The sequence below is a fragment of the Arachis ipaensis genome, chromosome B04 (genome assembly GCF_000816755.2).
Source record: "Arachis ipaensis cultivar K30076 chromosome B04, Araip1.1, whole genome shotgun sequence".
NCBI classification, from domain to species: domain Eukaryota; kingdom Viridiplantae; phylum Streptophyta; class Magnoliopsida; order Fabales; family Fabaceae; genus Arachis; species Arachis ipaensis.
The window spans coordinates 7990304-8001557 of record NC_029788.2 but is presented as its reverse complement, the minus strand read 5'-3'; the positions used below and the strand labels follow the sequence as shown (position 1 = coordinate 8001557).

The 11254-nt window shown below is 46.8% G+C and overlaps 1 protein-coding gene across 1 annotated transcript; it reads left to right on the top strand.

Moving 5' to 3' along the window:
- Positions 5197-6401, top strand: LOC107635960. The gene is made up of 2 exons (XM_016339507.1): positions 5197-5714; positions 5792-6401. The coding sequence occupies exons 1-2, from the start codon at positions 5197-5199 to the stop codon at positions 6399-6401; spliced, it is 1128 nt and encodes a 375-aa protein (XP_016194993.1).

Below are 11254 nucleotides of genomic sequence, written 5' to 3'. Positions count from 1 at the left end.
CATGCAAAGACTTTTTGGAATTTTGGTTGCTACTAAGGGTGTGTTTGACAAACACGTTGGGGCGGAGAGAAGCACGTTTGAGCTTCTTGAAAGCTTCACTCTTATGTTTGGCCATTTTTATCCTTGTGAACGCAGAATTGATTCTGCCTCTGAACCCACGTTTAGGAGGAGCTCAAATTTGTAGCTTCTGCGTTTCACGTTTTACGTTCACGTTTAGGAGAAGCTCAAATATTCCTTTTTTACCAACCCTACCCTTCATTTTCTTCTATAAAAATGATACTAGTAATTATTAGTCATTCTTTGTAATTCTTCCTACTTCTTCATAATTTTTTAGTTCCATTTTTTTCATCAAAATCGTTCAGATTTATTTCAATCACTAACAAATTGAAATTTTTTTATTTTTATTTGATTTTATTCATATGAATTTTATTTACGTTTTATGGTATTTTTTTGTTCATATAATATATGTTGTTGGTTTTATGATATTTATTTTATTTATATGATAAATATTTTTTATAGTATTCTGATTTTGCAGGTATATAAAATTGATGTCTATTTTAGTAATTTTTCATCTAAAAATAATTTTGAGTAGTATAATCCAAACAACATTTATTTTACTATAATCAATTTTAATACAAAGATTACCAAACATAAATCACGTTAACCCAAACTAACTTATCATCAAAATCAATTTTACAAAATCAATTTTATGCAAACTCTGGTTTGCAAACTGTAATCTAAACACACACTAAATAGTTTACCAAAAGTTTAACACTTTGTTTGAGGGGGGAAAGAAATAGGAAGGAGAGAAATTGAGTGAAAAAAAATAGAAAGGAAAGAAATTGAAGTGAAATTTAATTTTTATGGGTGTGTTTGGATGGAAGAAAAATACGATAGAAAGATATTGAAAGATAAATAATTTATGTTGTTTGTTTGAAAAAGAAAATAGAGAGAAAAATGAATTAAGTTATATAATGACAATATTACCTTTCATATTATGTAGTCATGTTATTATGTATATAATTATGTAAATATTTATAAATGTGATTAAATAATAACAACAAAATTTAATTATATTCATAATATAACAAACTCATAATTCAAACTAAAATGTAATCTTTGTTCTTATACTGCAAAATTGAACCTGAGACCCATAGATCTATGAATCTAATAAAGAATGAAAGGTGAATAAGAGCAACATAGAAAACTTACCAGATTTGACCCGTAGATGTAAGATGCCGTGACCAGAATGATTGAGAAGTGGTGGAGGAATGACGTTAGTAACACTTGCACTAGTTGATACTTGATAGAGTTGGAAGTGGGTAGCATGCACAGCTGAATCTCATGTTAAAGATGAGTTTTCAGAAAAAGAAAAGGGTAGGGTTTGGAAATGATGCAGTGAAACGAGTTTTCTTCCCATTTTTTCGCCTTAGTTGGAGAGAAAAGTTCTTGGTGGGTCTCATTCACTTTTTGCTACTGTTGTATTTTTCTTTTTACATTTTCTTTCATTCCCAAACAAGTGAAACTTCAAATTTTCTTCCTTTTTCTTTCCGTTCATATTCAATTTCCCCCAATTTCCATCTAAACAAACACAGCGTAAGTAAATTTAGTCCATGTGTCTAAAGACATATCTTAATATTTTTTGAGTATTTGTTAAAATAATTTTTAATATTGAGAGTAAAAGTCAAAATTGAATTTTTGTGAAATTTAAGAACTTAATTGATTTTTGTTTTTATTTTCAGTATTTTTTTGTTTTTGGTATTTTATGAAAAAAAAATGAAAATGTTGACAAATATAAAAAAAAAATTGTTTTCACTATTATATTGTCAATTTTTTTTATCACAGTATCTTAAAAATAAAAATATTAAAAACAAAAATGAAAATAAAAAGCACAAATCAGTCAGGCTCTAAGTCTTTTTTATTGAATGTATTAACCATCTTCGGTTGTGTTAGTGCAAGGATGAACGAGGCCTGGTTATTAAAATTAAAAAGAAAAAATTATTGGGACCACTAATCCATTGGTTTGTTGTTTTGTGTTGTGAAAGGAATTAATTACTATCCACCACATGGTTGATTGGACCGGCAAATCTCCCCTTTTGTTAAATTGGGTTAATCAATTAAACTTGTGATTAAATTGTTAATAGATAAAATAATATGAACAGATAACATAACAGTTCATACCTAGAGTACAACCGAAAGGTTATTGATTGGGACCATTATTATCGTGTGTGTATATATATATAGTGTTACGGCCTGACCTAAACAGCATACGGGCCGATTCGACCCGTGGACCACCCGACTCGAACGGTTGGATCGGAGTTGCTCAACCTCTCACCCGGACACGCGTCCCTGACAGCTCCACTACAGCTGTGTGAAGGAAGCTTCGAGGAAGGTGGGTTTGTCCTTGTGGGACCCACTTCTGACATGGTATATATGGGGAGGGTCCTACCCCTCCCCCAAGGTACGACATATATCATTCTCTCACTTTTCTCCTGCACACTCGACTGACTAGAGCGTCGGAGTGTCTTTGCAGGTGACACCCCCCTCTCCACGCGAAGAGCTCGGGAAGTCGGTTACACCTCCTCCAATCCAGCAACCCAAGACCAGACGACTTCCCCCTTTTCATCAACCAAAGTATCAACCTGAACCGTCCGGTACCCGACCTACCGAACATTAGCGCCGTCTGTGGGGATGTCTGAATGGACGTTGTGCTGGACCCAAGAGGAACAGGCCGCGAGACCGAGCGCAGAGGAGAAGCCTCCGTGGCTTCCTCCCGGGAGCGTACGAGGTCCCCTCCACGACGAACCTCACGATCTCAAGAAAGGCGCCCCTTCGGGAAAACTGGCGACAACAGCGCCAGAATAATGCAGGAACTGCGTCACAGGATGCAGGACCTGGAGCGCCGGTTGGAAGATCGGGAACATTGCCAACAAACTCCCGAATCAAGCTACTCCCGTTCCCCTCCGAGAAGCCACTCCCGGCGAACAGCTAGCCCACGATCTGAGCCCGAGAGCGCCAGGGAGGAAGGACGCCCAAGGAGACGCCGCGACCCCATCATCTACACCAGGCGCAAACGGAGACGAACCACAGATCGAGACCGGGAAGACGGCGAGGAAAGAACAAGGAGAACGCGGGGACCAGTGATAATGGGCGCAACCCCATTTCATCGTTCCATCCTCGAAGTCCGACTGTCAAAGCAGTTTGACAAGCCAACGGACATGAGGTACGACGGAACCCAAGACCCGCAGGAGCACCTTACGGCCTTCGAGGCAAGGATGAACCTGGAGGGAGTGGGAGACGAAGTAAAGTGCCGAGCTTTCCCGGTAACTCTCGTGGGACCTGCGATACGGTGGTTTAATAGCCTCCCGACGGACTCGGTGGCCAGATTTTCGGATATTTGCCACGCCTTCTTAGCCCAATTTACTACCAGAATCGCAAAGGCAAAGCACCCGATCAATCTGCTCGGGGTGACGCAGAGGTCCGGCGAACCGACCAGGAAATATCTAGACCGTTTCAACGACGAGTGCTTGGAAACCCGACGGGCTAACTGATTCGGTTCCTAGCCTGTGCCTGACGAATGGACTCCTAAACGAGGACTTCAGAAAACACCTCACCACAAAGCCGGTATGGACAATGCAGGAGATCCAAAGTGTAGCCAGGGAATACATTAACGATGAAGAAGTCAGCCAGGTCGTGGCTGCCAACAAACGGCAGCCCTCCTACAATAAAACCCGACAGCACGGCAACAGAGAAAGACAGAAGGAACACGCCAGAGACGGCGGTCCGAACAAGGCACCCAGGCCGTTTCCTCGAGTCGGGAAGTTCACCAATTACACCCCCTCACTGTCCCCATCATAGAAGTTTATCAACAGATAGCAGAGAAGGGAATTTTGTCGAAGCCTTGACCTCTGAAGGACCAGACCGGGGGAAACAAGAGTCTCTATTGTGATTATCACAAAGGCTATGGACACAAGACACAGGATTGCTTCGACCTGAAGGACGCGCTGGAACAAGCGATCTGGGATGGTAAACTGGCCGAATTCTCCCATCTCATCAGGGAGCCAAGGAGGTGAGATCGCGACTGCGAAGGAGAGGACAAGACCCGTGCGGCAAAGCGACGTCACGAGCCGGAGGACAACGAACACGGCCTTACCATAGTGAACGTGGTAACGGCAAGAGACGCACCTCCAAGGTCGAGGTCGGCACACAAGAAAGACGCCAAGGTCCTGGCGGTTTCCTCATCCACTGTGCGAAGCTCCAAGAGGCTCCCACCCATCTCATTCGGTCCAGAGGACCAATGGTTCGAGGAGGCCGCAGAAAACCCTCCCATGGTTATCACGGCCAGAGTGGGAACCGGCCTCGTCAAGTGAATCCTCGTGGACACCGGGGCTGACTCGAATATCATGTTTCGCAACGTGTTCGACGCCCTGGGCCTACGAGATGCTGATCTAAAGACGCACCAGCACGGTGTTGTAGGTTTGGGCGACCACTTCATCAAACCAGATGGGATAATTTCCCTACCAATATCTGTAGGATCAGGGCAGGGGCGAAGGTCGGTAATGGCCGAGTTCGTGGTTCTACGAGACTCTACAGCCTACAATGTCATCCTAGGGAGAAAGACTATCAACGACCTCGGAGCAGTGATCAGCACAAAGATGTTGATAATGAAGTTCGTCGCTGACGACGGATCCGTGGGATCCATAAAAGGAGACCTGGAAATGGCAGTCGCTTGCGACAATGCCAGCCTCTCCTTAAGGAAGAAATCTAAAGAGGCATCGGGGGTGTTCCTTGCCGACTTGGACGCTAGAGTCAGCGACAAGCCGAGACCCGAGCCGGAAGGGAACTTAGAGAGGTTCAGAGTCGGGGACACGGAGGAGAAGTTCACCTTCGTGAACAGAAACCTCCCACACGACTTGAAGGAACCTCTAATGGAAATGATAAGGGCCAACGGCGACCTATTTGCATGGACGCCAACCGACATGCCGGGGATAAACCCCCAACTCATGTTACAAGGTAATGCCGTTCGGCCTGAAGAACGCTGGGGCAACGTACCAAAGGCTAATGAACAAGATATTTAGCGACCTCATAAGAAAAACGGTAGAGGTGTATGTAGATGATATCCTCGCAAAGACCACCTGGCCTAAGAACCTCATAAGCGACCTGGGAAATGTGTTCTCTTCCCTCCAACGACACGGCATGAGGCTCAACCCACTCAAATGCGCATTTGCCATGGAAGCGGGAAAGTTCCTAGGGTTCATGATAACCCAAAGAAAGGTCGAAGCCAACGCGGAAAAGTGCCAAGCGATACTCCAAATGAAGAGTCCGGGCTGCGTTAAGGATGTTCAGAGGCTGTCGGGCAGACTCACCGCCTTATCCCGTTTTCTTGGAGCATCGGCTGCTAGGGCGCTACCATTTTTCAATCTTATGAAAAAAAGGATAGTGTTTGAATGGACCCCGGCTTGTGAGGAAGCATTTAAACATTTCAAAGAGATCCTCGCCACACCACCCGTGCTCGGGAAGCCCAAAGTCGGAGAACCACTCTACCTGTACCTGGCCATAACGGATGAAGCGCTGGTGGCAGTTTTGGTATGGGAAGAAGGGAAGGTTCAACAACCAATTTACTTCGTGAGTAAAGCACTGCAAGGAGCAGAATTGAGATACAGCAAATTAGAGAAGCTGGCTCTAGCACTGCTAACTTCCTCCCGAAGACTACGGCAATACTTCCAGGGTCACCAAGTGGTCGTGAGAACGGACCAGGGAATCCGCCAAGTGCTCCAAAAACCTGACTTAGCGGGAAGAATGAGCCCCGATATGCGATCAAGGCACAAGCAATGGCGGACTTCTTGGTAGAAGTAGCGGGGGACCCGACCGAGGAAGCGGGCATATGGTGGAGGCTCCATGTGGACGGGGACTCCAACCAAACGTCCGGAGGTGCCGGGATCATCTTGGAAAGTTCTGCTGGGGTCATATACGAACAATCAATCAAGTTCGAGTTTCCCGTATCGAACAACCAAGCGGAATATGAGGCCCTTCTAGGCGGCTTGATCTTAGCTCGGAAAGTCGGGGCTACGAGGCTGGAAGTATGCAGCGACTCACAGGTCGTGACCTCGCAAGTAAATGAAAGCTACCAAGCCAGAGACTCGCTATTGCAAAAGTACTTGGATAAGGTCAAAGAGCTGAGCAAACAGTTTGAGGAGGTCGCGGTCCAACACGTTCTAAGGGAAAGGAACACACGGGCAGACCTCCTATCCAAGCTAGCGAGCACGAAACCAGGAGCCGGCAACCGGTCCCTCATTCAAGGCATGATAAAAGAACCAGCAGTTGCCCTCCACCTGACAAAGATAAGCCCCTCCTGGATGGACCCCATCACTGATTACCAAGAAAATGGCAAACTCCCTTAAGATGAGAAGGAAGCTAAAGCGTTGAGAAGAGAGGCAGCCAAATATGCGATCATACAGGGCCAACTGTTCAAAAAGGGACTTAGCCAACCCTTGCTGAAGTGCCTGCATCCCGACCAGACGGACTACGTGCTAAGAGAAGTCCATGAGGGGTGCTGTGGCCACCACATCGGGGGCAAAGGTCTAGCAAGAAAGCTCATCCGAGCTGGATATTACTGGCCATCGATGATGACGGACTCCAAAGAGTTCGTAAGGAAATGCGTTAAGTGCCAAGAGAACGCCAACTTCCACAAAGCACCGGCAACCGAACTAAGCCTATTGACGTCCTCCCGACCTTTTGCACAATGGGGAGTCGACCTCTTGGGACCTTTCCCAGTTAGTCCGGGGCAAGTTAAATATCTCGTAGTTGCCATCGACTACTACACCAAATGGATAGAGGCTGAACCGCTTTAAAGTTAGTATATAATTATCTTTTGGTGTATATGTTAATGAGAAACGTGATGGCATAGTGGCATAAGAGGGGACCTTGTATGCAGTAGGTCCCCTGTTCCGAACCCTTCAGCAATGTTTTTTACCAATTTTGGGACATCGGAGCACCTTCCGTGGTTTGTGGCCCACGAGTGTGCGGTGTATTGTGGACCTGCGCGGGTTGATACGGTTTGAAATGCGAACCGGTCGGTTTTCAACGGGTTTGACCACCGTTGACCGAGTCAATTGCGTGTTCGGTCCACAGCATCAATCGAATCGGCCAGACCACCGGTTCACCAGTTTTTCGGTCGAACCGGCTGGTTCAGTCCGGTTCTGATAACTATGGGAGACAGTGATAACCCGATTCGGCATCCCGGAAGTCGTCATCTCGGATAACGGGACGCAGTTCACCGATAAAAAGTGCGTTGAGTTCCTCACCAGTCTGGGCATAAAATAAAAATTCTCTTCGGTGGAGCATCCCCAGACGAACGGGCAAGTCGAGGCTGCAAATAAGGTCGTCTTGCTGGGCCTCAAGAAGCGGCTGGATAATAAAAAAGGTGCATGGGCCAACGAACTCGCCTCGGTCCTCTGGTCTTATCGTACAACCAAGCAGTCCTCCACGGGAGAAACCCCTTTCCGCCTGACGTATGCGGTGGACGCAATGATACCCGTAGAGATCGGCGAGCCGAGCCCATGACTACTTCTAAACGGAGCGGAAGAAGCTGTAGAGAATGACCTAGTAGACGAGGCAAGGGAGATGGCCCATTTGTTAGAAGTAGCACTAAAGCAAATAATGGCCCTGCGCTACAACACCAAAGTACTCAGGAGAGAGTTTGAACAAAACGACCTCATCCTGCGGCGCAACGACATCGGGCTCCCGACCCAGGGGGAAGGCAAGCTCGCGGCAAACTGGGAAGGCCCCTATAGGGTCAAAGAGGTAATTGGAAAAGGCGCCTACAAGCTGGAGAAGCTCGATGGCAAGGAAATCTCGAGAACCTGGAATGCAGGTAACCTAAGAAGGTTTTATTCTTAGCTCAAACACGCCGATTAGGTGATCTGACGAGCTCAGTGATTTACTTTCTTGAATACTTGTCATGGCAACAGACTTGTTTAGCTGTCGATTAATGTTTACTTGTCAAAATTAATGTTTATTCGTCAAAATTACTTTCCCATCTACTTTTCCCCATTTATGCATCCCACGACAACATGTTCCTTATAATGCATGATAAACGGGACAACGACACGGTGCCCCGAGACTGATCACCCCGGGAGCCAACTAAGTTAAAGCCAAAACAAACGGCTACAGCAACAGCAAAGCCACGACCTGGCTTCGCCAAGTTACCAACATAACGGTAAGCGAACACGAGCGACAAGCCTACGCCGACAAAACGGTAACAAAACAAAACAAAAATGCTACCAGATAAGCGAAGAAAAGTGATAATCACAAGTCGACCAAGTGACTATTAAAGTATAACAAAAGTAAGTTCCACAAAGTTCTACAACATAATCACAGATCCATACAAAAAGTACAAAGAGATCACATTTTGGGCATGTCGACAATCTTGCCATCCTTGATTGTTTTAAAGACCCCAATTGCCGATGTGTCAAAATCAGGAGCCACGATCTTCACCTGGGTCTTGAGAGCCTCCTCAGTCATCAGGATCGCGCTCATTCCCAGTTTCACGGTCTCTTTATGTTTCTTCCTAAGCTCCTCGACCTCAGCTTGAGCAGCCTTAGCCGACGAGACGGCCACATCACGTTCCTTCTCCAAATCGACCACCCGACCTTGCGCGGCATTGAGTTGGCTCTCCAAAGTCATCTCCCGCTCGGTTAGACGGGACACGGTGGCATCAGAGGTCTTCAGTTTTTCCTCGGCAGACTCGGCCTTCTCCTCGACAGCTTTAAGCTTCTCCTCCGTCTTGGACAGTTGCTCCCGAAGCGTCTCAACTTGAGTCTTGAATTTATTATTGGCCTTGATAGCAGATTCGAGCTTCCTGCGCAGCGACTGCATCCCCGACAACTCGAACTTGGCCTTCCGAGCTATCGTAGCACCGCGGAGAAGGGTACGGTACATCCACCTTGCCTGCCCCGCAAGCTCGGTGCCAAGGAAGTGATCCTCTGTGCCGGAAAGCAACTGCGAGTCTATAAAGGTCCCGGCATCGAAGTTCCGCTCCGTCACGGTGAGAGCTCCTTCAGGGCTGGAGGATGCTCTCTGCCTCTTGAGGGTAGGGACAATCTTCAAGTCGTCATCCTCGACTTGTTGAGCGGAGGACGAATGCCTGATGCCAGCCGTCTCCTCATGAATAGGAGAAGCGTGCGTCCCGTCAGAATTTTTGTCCGACATCTCGGTGTCACGAGGTGAAGGTACCGCCTAATCATCCTTACTCTCAGGGAGGATTTCTGGCTTTCTGTCAGCCTTTTCCTCATCGCTGTCCGCCAAGAATGTCTTGAACAAGCCCTCAAGCCCTGTCACCGAAGCAGACATCTCCACTGCAACAAATAAGTAAACAAGTTAGTCGTGAAACTGGCATAACCAAGTAAAGCAATAGAAATACAAAAATACAAGGCAAAGCAACTCACAAATATGATTCCTGGTGACCACCCGGTCACGCATAAGGAGATGGGGATTCACATGATTCCTCCCAAAAACAGCCAACAACACGTCGGCAATCTTTCTGTCCACAGCGGACATCCCTTTGTAAGTCACCTTGATAAATGTGTTGGACCCCACCCCGAAACTCCAGTACGTCGGGATAAGGCGTTCCCCCTCCAACGACAACCAGAAGGGATGGCGACCTTTGACCGGACGCACCTTAAAATACTTGTCTTTAAACCCATGATAATAGTCCTCGAACAAGCCGAAGATCCTCCGACCATGGGTAGATCGGAAGGACATGAACCCTTTCCTCGCCTTCCCCTCCTTGGAAGGATTCGTGAGGTTGAAGAAAAAAAGAAAAACGTCAACGGACACCGACAACTCTAGATATTCATACACCATCTCAAAACAGCGGATGGAAGCCCAACTATTCGGATGCAACTGAGACGGCACCACGGAGATCCGGTTAAGGAGCGCCATTTGAAAAGCAGAAAATGGAATACGAACCCCCACTTGGGTGAACATGTACTTATAGAACCAAATCCAATCGGCAACCCGGGGGGACTGGAAATTAAGCTCATATAGTCGTTCGTTGGGGGCAGGAACAAAGACGTCGTAGTTGGCCTCCTCGTCAGTCCCACCGCACAAGTACTCGGCTTGGCAGAACTCGGTTAACTCCTCCTCGCCCATCTGGTTCGGGGAGTCCTTCACGTCGGAAGTTACCCAAGCGTAGGGGTCGTAACCCGCGACGGAGGTGGAAGCTCGAGAAACGACGCGAGGCATACCTACAGTGGGGGTACCACTCGGTTAGTCTATGTGGTCGGAAGTCCGGAAAAAGCCCAGAAACTACATTTAGCCTATTCAATAACTAAGATCAAGCATGGCTAAAGCAGAAATCCAAGTAAAAACCTAAAAAGCTAACACCCTGGAATGGTAACCCCCTAACGCACCTACTTGACACTATGATCATCTAGCATGCAAATCAAACAAGCAACATGCATATAGGAGAAATGATAATGAAGATAAAACAAACATAAAGCAGAGAAAGAGGAGAAGAGTGCTTACCTGATTGACTATGATAACTGAGAGGAAAGCAGGAAGGGATGGATGCTCAAAAACACGAAGATCACAGTAGGGAATTCAGGAAGGAAGAAGGAGAATGCAAAGAAAATAGGAATGAAGATGAACAAGGAAATGGATTGAAAAATGGAGCGTAAAACTGACTAGAGGATTAAAAATATGACATGAAGCGCGAAAGGCAGGGGTAAAAAAGTCTTTACTCACATGGTTTAAAACAACCCATTATGAGCATTAAATGCCCGGCGCGAAGAACGAGGCGACGAACGGTTATTCGCATCAACAAAAAGACACGCGCGCAAAAGGCACGTCCTATCCACGAGCGGTCGACCTGGCGACGACATAAGGGAAAACATAACGCGCCACCAACAGCGTTCACGTCCATCGCTGACAGCTCCGCTACAGCTGTGTGAAGGAAGCTTCGAGGAAGGTGGGTCTGCCCTTGTGGGACCCACCTCTGACATGGTATATATGGGGAGGGTCCTACCCCTCCCCCAAGGTACGACATATATCATTCTCTCACTTTTTGCCTGCACACTCGATTGACTAGAGCGTCGGAGTGTCTTTGCAGGTGACACCCCCCTCTCCACGCGAAGAGCTCGGGAAGTCGGTTACACCTCCTCCAGTCCAGCAACCCAAGACCAGACGACTCCCCCCTTTTCATCAACCAAAGTATCAACCCGAACCGTCCGGTACCCGACCTACCGAATATATA